The sequence below is a fragment of the Cibotium barometz genome, chromosome 39 (genome assembly GCF_041138505.1).
Source record: "Cibotium barometz isolate CiBa-2024 chromosome 39, ASM4113850v1, whole genome shotgun sequence".
NCBI lineage: Eukaryota > Viridiplantae > Streptophyta > Polypodiopsida > Cyatheales > Cibotiaceae > Cibotium > Cibotium barometz.
In genome coordinates this window covers 4570393-4583651 of record NC_141084.1, presented here as the reverse complement: position 1 = coordinate 4583651, position 13259 = coordinate 4570393, and the positions used below count along the sequence as shown (strand labels likewise).

The 13259-nt window shown below is 44.3% G+C and overlaps 1 protein-coding gene across 1 annotated transcript; it reads left to right on the top strand.

Moving 5' to 3' along the window:
* The first annotated feature begins 2612 nt into the window (after positions 1-2612).
* On the top strand, positions 2613-13037 carry LOC147615629 (protein REDUCED CHLOROPLAST COVERAGE 2-like). The gene is made up of 23 exons (XM_086778150.1): positions 2613-3229; positions 3513-3574; positions 3669-3761; positions 3934-4006; positions 4152-4628; positions 4749-4816; positions 4952-5083; positions 5323-5364; positions 5474-5989; positions 6097-6257; positions 6340-6919; positions 7064-7126; positions 7271-7372; positions 7525-7830; positions 7971-8063; positions 8161-8262; positions 8383-8487; positions 8570-8703; positions 8787-8970; positions 9067-9198; positions 9287-9399; positions 9490-9577; positions 9709-13037. The coding sequence occupies exons 1-23, from the start codon at positions 3160-3162 to the stop codon at positions 12361-12363; spliced, it is 6351 nt and encodes a 2116-aa protein (XP_086634276.1). The 5' UTR covers positions 2613-3159; the 3' UTR covers positions 12364-13037.
* The last annotated feature ends 222 nt before the right edge of the window (positions 13038-13259 follow it).

Genomic DNA, 13259 nt, shown 5'->3' with positions numbered 1-13259 from the left:
TAGGATGGACTTCATATTGTTTGCGACCAACTAGATTTCTCTAAATTTCTTTCTTATTTGGAGAGACCCTAGTATTACACTTCCAAAAATCCACCACAAGGTCCACTACCTCTGGACTCAAACAGTCAAATCTGCGTTTGCGCGCGTGCCCATTTGAAATCTACACCATGGATGTTAACCCGGTGTTTCTTCAAACATCGAGCTTGAATGTTAAAAGCCTTTGTAATGCCTTGAGAATCTTTGTGCTCTCCCATGAACATGCTCATCACCTCGATCATCCATTATTCCATTATGGCTTCACCAAGAGAGAGTAGCTAATCAAAAAGGAATTTGTTGCTTACTGCTCGAAGTACTTCCGTCCCCCCACGAAAAGATCCTCTTAATTGGCATGTATTGCAAATATATTCTTTGCTTGGTTGGTGCCTTGCAGGTAAGTATTCTTGTATTGGGGGGCTTTGGCAAACGAGATGAGCCTCCAAGTTGGCTGGTTCTCCATGGTGCTTTTGGTGAAAAAGTTCTCCTTGATTGGTCTATGGTAGCCAACCCTCTCATGTTCTAAGTGATCGATGTTCCATTGCTGCCGTCTTGATGGGAGGTATTCTTTCATGAGAGGCAACTCCATTTTGTAAATGTCAGGAGTTGCGGGAGTCTGCATTCTGGGTGGTGGGCTATGACATAAATAAAGTTGTTGTATCGAAGGATCTCCCTTTTGTGGAGAAGGTTGACTTCTGAGTTTTTAAGTTGTTCTCCTCTCCGTCTGAACTTTCTTCTCATATGCTTTCCTCATGTTCCAGTAATAAAGTGTGCCATAGGATTTGAGGGCTCTAGCCTTGGATCTTCCTTGAGAAAAACCATCGGAAATGCTTTGGGTATCCTCAAACTTCTTTGGTCTCGGTAGTGGTGAGGCTTATAATGCCTTTCTTTGTGGGCTTGTGGGAGATGTTAGATCCAAGAAATCAAATTGGTCCATTTTTTACCCGGGCACAAAAGCAATGTAGACTTGTTTGCCGACGATCTCTACGTATCCCATCACCTTGATCAATCCTTTGGGTAGTAAGTGAGGTGAGCTAGATCAATCTTTTATTTCAAATAAAGATTTAACTACTGAATAGTCCTCAAGATGACAAAGTCGGTCACTCATCTCAAAGTATGCCTATCTTTGAGAGAGTTTCTATGGATATAAAACAACAACTAAAATAGTCTCAACCTCCCATTTTTTTCACATTGAATTGTTCTAAAAAAATAGGACCTTTTGATAATGCCATGTCCTAAATGCAAGTTTTTTAAATCTCATAGAGAGTCTCGTGGTCTAACATATCCCTTTACTTTATAGCATAAGGGTCTTTATTGTGTAAAGAGAAAGAGAGATCCTCTTAAGGATGGAATGGAAAAGACCATTGGTTGGAGCTAGAGCATAATGTGAATAAGGTAGGTGCCCCATAATGGATGTTTTTTTTTAAGTTGAGAGGATTTTATTTAAATCGCACCTCTTACTTAGGGGTGGGAGGCAGGGGATGAGTAGATTCGAACAGTTCCCTTCAAGTAAGGCATGAACATCGTATCATGGGGCGTACCGTTGGTATAACCCTGGCTCACTATGTACTGTTGCAAAGGAAGGCCTTGACCTAGCAAACAGGTAGATCAAGCCAAGCCCCTTAACCAAAAACTCACACTCCCCACACACACACACACATGGAATATATATATCTAGTAAATAAATAAATAAATATATATATATTCCTTCCCTTGTTTTGCAATGGCCAATTAACAAAGAACTTATAATCTTCCATCTATTATTATTTATGGCGCACAATTTTCCCAGCAACTGTCGAGCTGCCAGCACCTATCCTTTTTTTCTAGCCTCATCTGGTTTTCATGTGACTTGGGTGGCTACGGTTGGCTGAGATAGGATATCGTGTGGAGAGCGTGTGGCCATAGGGTGTGCCACGTGGGGCTTGCGAAAAAGCGCAGCACGTACAAGTAAAGCACAGAAATATCTACAATATGCGACCGGGATTTGCGCGAAGATTCCGTCAGTTCCCGTCCAAAAACGCGCATCGCAATGTCCCTCTGGTCACTTTACGCCGTCGATCTCAGAGCAGCGTGTGAGATCAACGGTGGTAAAAGGGGCGAGTTCGCCGGGCGAACGCGCGGCGCCCAGAGCGGGACTTTGACGGAAATGGACGAAAAGGCATCTGGTGAGAGAGGGAGACGCAGATTCATCAAGCAAGGCCATGGTGAAATGCAGTCAGTCTAGGACTCCTCTCCTCTCTCTCTCTCCAGATGCTCTCTCTCTCCACAGACGCTAGCGTTGAAGTTTGGGTCCCTATCTAAGCATTCGCCCCACACAGTCCACTCCTCCAGGTTGCCAAGATGTGGCGATGTGTGAGTGAAAAATTTAAGTGCCTAGATTGGAAATTGGGAATAGTGTAACAGGACAAACTTGGTAGTGCAGAAAGGGAACAAGTAAAAGCCCGCATACCTGTGGCACGTGTGGACAAAAAGGAAAAAGTTACTTTTGCTCACGAGCGCCCCACACACATACACACACATATTTTCTTGCGGTAAAAGCAATAGAGCCTTAAAATGGTTAGCTAGCTGCTTCTGCATCCACACATACACACAGTGACACCACGCTTCCCAAAGTTCTCCCAATCCTATCTCTCAATCTTGTATCTTGTGCCATTCATTTGAGCCTTCCTATTTCCGTGCCCATCTCACTCATATCCTTTCCCCCCTCTCTTATCAACCAATTATTATCCTCTTTCCCACCTCCAAAAACATTTCGCTTATTAACCAGTTTCGCCTCCCGTTACCCTCTGTGCACTGCACAGTCCTCTACCATTCCAACGTTGGAAGCGATACTAGTGCATCTCGCTTTTGCAATTTTTCTTTAGTGAATGAGCTGCTCCTAAAGCGCCCTACCGAATAGTGTTCAGAATTAATCAACACCGCAGCATATTGGGGATTCTTCAAACCTTGTACTTTACAGTGCCGACTTATCTCTAGTACTTCATCAATTCAGCTGGTTTACAAGATTAGCTGACACCAAGGAAACCTTCCGCTCTTTGCGTGGCTTGGGTTTCACATAAAGTTCTATAGCTGGCGCTAGGAAATAGCATGTGATAGCTGGATACCTCTCTTTAACAAATAGGCCCAATGGCGCCTCGCACTGGTAAAACGAAGGCCAACAAGGCCAAGGGAGAGAAGAAGAAGAAAGATGAGAAAAGTACATCCCCAGCCTACTGCAATTGCTCTTATTTTTAAAAATTCAAATAATGACTTGCATTAATTACTTGAATGGATCCTTGTATATGCTACCTCAATGGCATGGCAACCTGTGATATGGCGTTTTGTTTGGACTTCTTGACTGCTATCTAATTTTGTTTGTAATGAAATATGTTCCTCTAACAGTTCTGCTCCATGCAGTCGTCCGTTTCACCTGTCGTCAATTGATACATTCTTTTGTCTGGTCTTTGAAATTGTCCATTTGGGTTTGTGGTGAATCGCAGTTTTACCTGTCATCCTGGATGTAGTGGTCGTGACTCCAGGTGGAAATCAAGTTACTCTCAAGGTGAGTTATCGTGGTGCCCGTATGGTGTGCATTACCAAAATACTTCTGTTATGAACCCTGCTGTCTAACACTTTCGGTATTTGCCACCTTCCAGGGAATCACAACTGATCGCCTTTTGGATGTCCGGAGGCTGCTTCGCGTCCATGTAGAGACCTGCCACCTCACAAATATCTCGTTTTTGCATGAGGTAAATTTAACATTTGTACTCTTTAATAAGTGTTCTAGAAAATATATGCAGAGCTCAAGGCACAAGCTTACTTCTTGATGGCCATGATAGGTGCGATGCTTGGTTTTGCAGAGAAAAACTTTGGTTGTGTTTTAGACTGAATGGAGCTCTTATGTGAGGTTTACTTTTTTAGGTTCGTGGTGATAAGCTTCGCGACTCACTTGAGGTTGCTGTCTTGAAGCCTTGTGTGCTGAAAATTGTTGAAGGTAAACCTCTTTGTAGAAAGTGTTCTGTGAGATGAACATCAATATGTTGGCAGCCTTGCAAAGCTTGTTTATAGAACGAGTACATCTTAAGAAGAGGGGTTATGTGTCAAGGGTGCACTGCTCATATGGCAATCCTCTTTGGCAGATGATTACACTGAAGAGCAGGCATTTACCCACATACGGAGACTGCTTGATATATTTGCATGTACAACTTCATTTGGACCTTCTGGGAAGGTGTCAGAGCCTTCTCCTGCTCCAGGGATTCCCAAAGATTCTCAAGTCACTGCAGAGCGTGCTAGCTTGCCTGCTCATGGAAAATCAAGTGATGAAGGTGACGAAGTAGGTGATGGTCCCAATTGCAAGGTTCCACCACCTCTCGTAGGAGCTGCATTGGAGGTTTGTGAGAGTAATTCTGCTTCAGCCTCTCAAAATGATCAGCACACTGTGTGCAAAGTCCATGCCCAAAAGCTTTGCCTACCAGAGAAGCCTGAAGCTGCTGCTGCAATGGCAGCTGCTAAGGAAGCTACTGAGAAAGGAGACATGACAGGGATGTGTCCACCCTCACAGTTGGGTTCGTTTTATGAGTTCTTCTCACTTTCCCACCTGACACCACCTATACAATGTGAGTTTTTGATGTTTCATTGCTGGCTTTCCTGAATTTTTTGCAAGACGTATTGATCAATTCAGATAGGCAATCAGTGCTAAAGTAGGCTTTCTGGCTTGTGATCCTTTCTGCTACCAGTTTTGAGAAGGTCAGTGAAGTATCACCTAGAAGACACTAAGTCTGATGGTGACTATTTTGCAATTGATGTAAGTTTTTATAGAGTCTTCTCTGTGTCGTGTTGTAGTACAAGAGTTAAATACATATGATACCGTTTGCCTGTCCTGCTAGATTAGTATTTTCATGGTTTACTCCTTCACAGTTAAGCATCATTGCTGTCGCAGGTGAAGTTGTGTAATGGGAGGTTGCTGACGGTCACAGCCTGCAAGAAAGGCTTTTACTGTGTAGGGAAGCAGCTAAACCCAAGCCAGAATCTCGTTAGCCTGCTCCAAAAATCGAGCAAGGCGTTTGCAGATGTTAGTACACTTTTCTTTTGATTTACTATCAATTTGAGGGTGCTTCCAGACTTCTCTCCTCCACCCGTCTGATGGCGATTGGACAGGGGGGATCCTCTCATTAGGGATGGGGCAGTGAATTATATCCCCTTCATGAGTAGGGCTGTGTGTGTAAAGCCCCTTATGTAAGGCTGGCAGTTTTAGTAAGTCTACTGTACTAGAACTGTTCAGGTGTGTTGGTTTTGTGTCTATTTATGCAGGCTTATGGAGAACTTATGAAAGCTTTTGCAGAAAGAAACAAGGTGGGTATTTGTGTAGAGACATAATGGTGGCAGGACTGTGGTAGCCTAAGCTTTGACAGATGCTGCTTACTTACTAAGTCAATCTGATGTGATGCTTTTACTGAAACAGTTTGGCAATTTACCATTCGGATTCCGTGCAAACACATGGGTGGTTCCACCCCTAGTTGCTGGTTCACCAGCTGCATTTCCACCTTTGCCATTAGAGGATGGAAACTGGGGTGGCAATGGTGGTGGCCTTGGAAGAGATAGGAAGGGTATCTCAAGACCTTGGGCTAAAGATTTCGCTATGCTTGCTGCTATGCCCTGCAAAACACCTGAAGAGCGGCAGGTTCGCGATAGGAAGGCGTTTCTTTTACATAGCTTGTTTGTAGATGTTGCAGTTGTCAGTGCTGCATCTGTTGTTGAGCAAGTAGGACCAACTCTTGCCCCAGCTAGTTCGAATGACTCTCCTCATGAAATAAACATGGGTAATTTGAGGATTCTTCTTACTCGAGACGTGCCCAAGGCAAGTTGGAAGCTGCCTGCCAAGATTGATGGAAGCCAGCATCTCAGACTGTGCCCTAAGGATCTGGCACAAAGGAATCTTCTTAAAGGAATTACCGCAGACGAAAGCACAACAGTCCATGTATGTTCTAATATAAGTCGCACAATGTAGTTGATACGGCAATGAAGTTACTTTTTATTTATACTCCTTTAAGCTCATAAATAATTCTTTGGGTTGCACACTGTCAGGATACTGCCACCTTGGGAGTTGTGATTGTACGGCATCAAGGGCTCACCGTTCTGGTGAGTGCATCAGGAGAAGCTGGTGAGAATGAGGCAGAGCCTCTTCCTGATGATATATCTATTGAAGATCAGCCAGAAGGAGGTGCTAATGCCCTCAATGTTAACAGGTAGGATCCTATTGAGGGGTTTTTTGATGTCATAACACCTGACATGGCTTCTTTTATCTACAACATTGTGCTTTTCTTGCAGTTTACGGGTTCTTCTGCATTCCGGTTTGCCAGGACAATCAGCAGCTCATGGATTGAGTTCACAACCTACTGCAGAGTGTGTTGAGGTACAGTCTGCAAGGACTTTGGTTAGCAAAGTGTTGGAAGAGAGCTTGTTAGATCTTGAAGGGGAGGAAGAGGAGGAAGATACTTGCTTGAGATGGGAACTGGGTGCCTGTTGGGTGCAACATTTGCAAACGCAATTGGTTGCTGAAAAGGCAGAGAAGAAGCCTTGTGGAGAGGCAAGCAATGGTGACTCTTCTGCCAAGGGTGCAGCCAAACAGAGAGAGGCCATCAAAGATGGTAAGCATTGTAATCATAAGTGCAACAAAGAAAACCAACAGCTCCCAGCTCTTGAACTGAATGCACAACAACAAGAGGCAGCTCAGCACATGCCAGATGATGTGATGTGCCCGGTGAGCGAAGACAATGATAAAATCCCAAATGACAAGGATGCATATGGACCCAATGATTCTTGTGTTGATGGTGTAGAGCTCAGAGGCTTACTTTCCGAGGCCGCTTTTAACCGCTTGAAAGAGTCAGAAACTGGCCTACATTCCAAGGTTTGTTGCCATGAAGCTTGTGAAATTCTAGCTCTTGTAATAGTCTAGTTTAAGTTTATGTTTCCATATTAAACCTAGTGTCGTACACATGTTATTACTCATGATTTCCAAAGACTCTATTGACAAGATCTCTGTGTTGAGCAGTCTTTGAGTGACTTGATTGAAGGCATTCAGAAGTACTATGAGGAGGTGGCATTGCCTAAGCTGGTATTGCCTTGGCTTTACTTTACCTTGTGTTCTCTTTGCTCTCAAGTGGGTGATTTCATGGTCATTATTAGGTGTTAGATCATTTGGTGTGCTTAAGGGAAAATGTCGAGTTTCTCTGAGTTTTGAGTTGTTGACCTCTGGCAGGTTGCTGATTTTGGATCATTAGAGCTATCCCCAGTAGATGGTCGCACGCTAACAGATTTCATGCACACTCGTGGATTGCGAATGCGCTCCCTGGGTGGGGTGGTAAGTTTCAAGTTTAACACAGCAGTATGCTCCTATTCATATTGATTAGTTACTTAGTGTACTGCAGTCAGCTTTTAGGAGGTATGTATATCGTATCAATTTGTTGCATTTTTTGTGTAAGGACCCTAGACTTGTTTTGTTTGTTGGATCAGGTGAAACTTGCTGAGAAGCTTCCTCATGTGCAATCTTTATGCATCCACGAGATGGTGATCCGTGCCTACAAACATCTCCTACGATCAGTTGTTGCATCCGTGCCGAAACATACCGACCTGGCAGCTGCAATTGCTGCAGCTCTGAATGTCATGCTTGGTACATTACCCAATGAGCTTACAGTTGCCTCAGACAGCATTTGGAGGTGGCTTCAAGTGTTTATCGAGAAAAGATTTGGCTGGAAGCTTGCAAGTGATGTTCGCCCTGAGCTAAGGAAGTTTGCAGTTCTTCGAGGTCTATGCTACAAGGTTTGTGTGCTGCGAGAATGCTACACCTTTTAAGTAGGTCACAGGGGGCTTTAGGTCTTCTTTGTAGAGACCACTCTAAGTTTCCTTGGGGGATTTCTGTATTTTTACAGGATAACCTGAGCTCCTTTGACCACATGCAGGTTGGCATAGAATTGGCCCCTTGTGACTACGATATGGATTGCCCCAATCCATTCAAGAAAATAGATGTCATTAGTATGGTACCTGTATACAAGGTATTACAGACAATCTAATGAACATCTTTCTGCATACTAGTAATGCTTTGTGACATGCATACTTTAGCGCTTAAAGCTGCTATATTTTCTACTCCAGCAAGTGGCATGCTCTTCAGCTGATGGACGCACATTGCTGGAGTCTTCGAAAACAGCACTAGACAAAGGCAAGCTGGATGATGCAGTGAACTATGGCACTAAGGTACCTACCTTCAAGCTATGTCCGTGAATATACTGATTCCAAGCCAATCTATCAAGTTATTTGCAAGCTATTACAACTTTTTGAGACTGTTTTAACAGCCTTTTCTTAACTGATGTGCAGGCTCTTGCTAAGCTTGTTGTTGTCTGTGGGCCTTACCACCGAATGACTGCTGGTGCTTACAGTCTTTTAGCTGTTGTTCTGTACCACACAGGAGACTTCAATCAGGTGGATTCATAGTTCTTTTTTCAAGGTCTTGAGGAATGTTTTAAAGGTTTTGTAACTCTTTGTGAAAAGCGGTTTTGAACAGGCAGCAATCTATCAACAAAAGGCTTTAGATATCAATGAACGTGAACTTGGGTTAGACCACCCAGACACCATGAAAAGCTATGGTGATCTTGCAGTTTTCTACTACAGACTTCAGCACACAGAACTTGCTCTTAAGTAAGCCTGTGCTTAAGACCCTGTTCATTCAAAAACCTAAGGCCATTATGTACATGCTCAAAGTGTTTCCTTCTTGATTTCAGGTATGTAAACCGTGCACTTTATCTACTGCATTTGACATGTGGTCCATCCCATCCTAACACTGCAGCAACATACATAAATGTTGCCATGATGGAGGAAGGTCTTGGTAACATCCACATTGCTCTACGCTATTTACATGAAGCATTGAAATGCAACCAACGACTTCTTGGTGTAGACCACATACAGGTAGGTCTTCCACATATGCACTCGATGATTGCTTTACACATACAGACTGTGTACCCAATGTGGAGGCTTCTTACACCTTTTGGGCACTTGTTGCAGACTGCTGCTAGCTACCATGCCATAGCTATTGCACTGTCTCTAATGGAAGCATACTCCTTGAGTGTTCAACATGAGCAAACGACTCTGCAAATCTTACAAGCCAAGCTTGGCCCTGATGACCTTCGCACCCAGGTATCTTGTCTAGTAGGTGAACTGTTTCCTCATGTAATTAACATGAGAAGCAGGTCTCTGAGATTGACATGTTTGCTTCAATACTCAGGATGCTGCTGCATGGCTTGAGTACTTCGAATCAAAAGCACTGGAGCAACAAGAAGCTGCTCGGAACGGTACTCCAAGGCCAGATGCATCCATAGCAAGTAAAGGCCACCTAAGGTACATGCGTAGTTGTTTATACCTTTGTACATAGTTTCTCATGTTGCGCTCTGTTCCACAATTTCAACCTGCACGTGTGTTTTTTTACAGTGTGTCAGATTTACTAGATTTTATCAATGCCAATGTCGAAGCTGAGGGGAAGGAGCTGGAGGCAAAGAAAAAGAGCCGCCGCACCAAGGTATGCATATGACTCTTTATGAGTCTGTACTCCTCTCAACGAGATACAGTGCTTTGGATCACTTGGCTCGTTTGATATTGATATGTTAGTATGCGACTGATTTCTTTGGCCTGCTGCTGCTTTTGTTGCAGTCGAAAGGAAAGGGAAGCCAAGTGACTTGGGAATGCTCTCCACCGCATGAGTCAAGTCATGCAAACAAAGATCATAATTCAGACTTGGCATCAGAGGAAGAGAAGCCTTTTTTGGAGTCTGAGGAGGCTAGGGAAACCAGTACATGCCTCATTCCCCCTGAGGCAACTGCACTGATCAAGACACAGAATGCACCCATCTCGAGACATGATTCAGCCAATGGTGGAGATCTTGCACCTGAAAACCAGCTCAGCTCACATTTTGCTGAGAACATCATTGATGATGAAGATGAAGGCTGGCAGGAAGCAATGCCAAGAGGAAGAAATTCAAATGGATTATCCAAGAGATCTGGTAACCGCAGACCTGCCCTAGTCAAACTGACTACTAATACTGTCAATAATGTACCAAGGTTTTCTCAAGAGCCGGCCCGATACAGGGGGAACAACCTGCATGGAACCACTGCGTCTAACAAGCGAAAGAGTATGGCTTCTCAAGGTAGTGGGACATTTAACTCCCCTAAATTTTCTGCTGCACCAAATGCAAACGTTACCAGAAAACTCGTCAAGGCGACTTCGATCAATGCACGACCTGTTTCTCCAGAAACATCTGGAAAGACTGTGAATGCAGATGTGCAGCCTGTGACCAATACATCAAAGGCGGTGACAGTGCAACCTCACCCGGCAGTTTCTGAAAGCCTGCCTTCCTCTTCTGAAGCTGTGAACAACGTAACACAGTTTCAAGAATCAGTTGAAACTACTAGCTTAGCCAAGAGCAGTGTCCTGACACCATGCTCGCCTTCTGGAGTTGGCCCTTCACGGTCCAAAATGGCTCCTTCATATAAAGAAGTGGCATTGGCCCCACCAGGTAAGTGCCCCAGTGTCAGACCTACAGTTACTAGAACTACTGAGCAGGAATCTCAAGAAAAGGAAGAGTCTGCGGAAGTTTCGCAACCTAGGGTGGCAGAAGATTCAGAGTGCAACCAGGGTGCAAATAGCATCATCATGAATGAAGCTGGGTCTGGGTATGCAGACATGGACCCGATGTGTTCTCAACAAGAAGACGAAGAAGAAGAAGATTTTACTATAGGAAGGCAAGATTCTGCTAATGTTAGCACAGTTGACTCAGTTGAAGAGCCTAGAATGGACGATAACACACCTATCCAGCCACTAGAATCTACTGATACTGAAATGGAGGAAAACTCTCCCAGAGCAAGGGTAGAGCATTCTACTTCAATTTCAAGTGGCCAGGTTTCGAGGGAAGAAAATTTAGTAGGTGAAAGCGACAGTAGTGGCGAACTTTCAGAAGAACCAAAGCCCTCCAGCTCTGCCTGCAATCCAGATGTGTCTACAAAGCTCTCGGCAGCAGCTACCCCATACAACCCGTCACAAAATACAGTCGCAGTTACTCCTATAAAGGATGGGAGAGCATCGCATTCAATTGCCTCTGCTCCTCGTTCTCTTGCCGCACCTTCAGCCCGAAGTACCACTATGGCCCTCACACCAATCCGAAGGCCACCCCGTTTGTCTGGGGGGCTAATGGGCGGTCACCATTACCGTTTCTCTCACCCACATTCCCGTGTAGCTCCACCCGGAAAGCATCAAACGAAGGTATCTTTTGAGAAGACCACTGGAAATGGGAAAGGTGCTGCCTTCATGAACCCTGATGCTGTTGTGTATGTCCCTGGCAAGTCAATGAATCCAAATGCTGCTGAGTTCATCCCAGGCAAAGAATGGCAGCCTTCTCAGCCTTTGAGTCCACATACCGATGTCAAGGGACTGGAGAGATCACTAGATTCAACAGTTGCTGAAGACAATGCTGAGTATGATGACAAGGATAACTTGGATGGGGCTGACAACATGCAGTCAACCACCGCCAAACCTGAAGATAGCAGTGATTGCAATACACCTGTGAGTACAACTGTGCGTCATGTGGATATTTCACAGCCCACGAGTGAGTGCACAGATGAATTGAACAAGGCTGCAGACACAAGTGAAGGTTTTGAGAAGCAAATTTCTCCAAGAAACTTAGAGACTGTGCAGTGCCCAAATTCCAGTTCATCGAAACTGTGGGCGGATCTTGTGAGTGAAAGTGAAACGGAGACGGAGGTTGGCTCCACATGTTTTACGACCTCTGAGATCTCTAATGAGTTAACTGGCTTAAATTCTCTTAATAAAGTTGTTGGCATAAAGACAGTGGATTTGACCAAGGGACAAGAAGATAGGTTGCCCGATAGTGTAGAGACAGGGGACGATGGGCTTCACGCTGAGATGAATAGCATACATGTGAAACATACACTAAATGCGCATTTCATGAAGGAAGGTGTCAATCAAGATAGTGGAAATGTGTCCAGTGAGAATTCAGATGTGAGCAGTGACAGTGGTGGGTTTACAGGGGAGAATGGGATCATGGAGAAAGCTGCACATGCCAATGGGGATGGGTTTACTCTAGTGACCACCCGGCGGCAAAGGGTCCGTAACCTCCCTATCCGCCGACAGGCGAAGGGAACTGTCCATGCCTACTATCGCCGGAAAGGAATGAATGGTAACACCACACAGCTCTACAAAAGCATCTATAGGCCTGTAGGTCAGAGAACTGAAAACCCTACCAGTGGGGAGTGCTTATCTGCTGGACAGCTACAAGTGGTCAGTGTTCGTTGAGAAAGAGAGTAGAGGACCCTGTTATTTTCACCATCTTCTACAACACTTGTGCAGCTTCGTCGGTAGTGGAACTCTGACATGACTGCGAAGCCTTCTGAGCAAAAAAGCAGAGCAAAACTCTAGCATGAGAAAATTTCCTACTCGTCACACCTTGACCATGTAAAGATTCAAGGATACGATTTGTAGGTAAGACCTAGTTCTATGAATTGCAGAAGGTTGGTCTCTCTTATCAGGAGCACAGCTAGGGTAAGGAAAGTCGGCACTGTCTCCGAGAAATGCTCTAGCATATAGCTGAAAGGGAAACCTGGTTCTGAGAAAAAGAGGTCCTCGCAGAGCCCCAGATTGAAACGTTCTCAGAAAATTGTAGCGTTTTATGTACACTGTTTGGTTAAATCTCTCTCGTTCATTGAGGCTGCTAATCCTTGGGCGATCAGGAGTGTCATAGGATAAATGGGTGCTTGTTGATCTAACCCACAACTGCCAAAGCTTTTCTCAAGCTGTTAGTTTTGTTTTCCAGCTTGAGAAGAGAAAATAGCAGAAATAGAACACCTGTTTCAGAACAAACTATCTTGCTGATTGCATGGTTGGGCAAGCTTGGTTTAAAGCTTTGCAGTTTTAGTAGATTTCTTTTTAAGTAGCAAAAAGAACAGAGAGTAAACAAGTGAATTCCGGCATAGAACTTTGTAGCGTTATATCTTTTATCATCCTGCATTTGAGTCTCTCTCTCTTTTTTTTTTTCAATGCTCAATTCTGAGCTGAGTATTGCATTTTAAAAAAAATGTACAATGTCCCTCTAGCACTACTTGTGCCTTGAGGAGTCAAAAATAATACATTGCAATACAAAATAGGCCTCCCAGGGTGCACTAGAGTTTCTACTATTAACATGCTAGAGGTGG

Coding starts and splice junctions, on each gene's coding strand:
- LOC147615629 (XM_086778150.1), top strand. CDS start 3,160: ATGGCGCCTCGCACTGGTAAAACGAAGGCCAACAAGGCCAAGGGAGAG. Junction 4,629..4,748: donor CCTGACACCACCTATACAAT/GTGAGTTTTTGA, acceptor TTCTGCTACCAG/TTTTGAGAAGGTCAGTGAAG. Junction 9,199..9,286: donor CTGATGACCTTCGCACCCAG/GTATCTTGTCTA, acceptor TTCAATACTCAG/GATGCTGCTGCATGGCTTGA.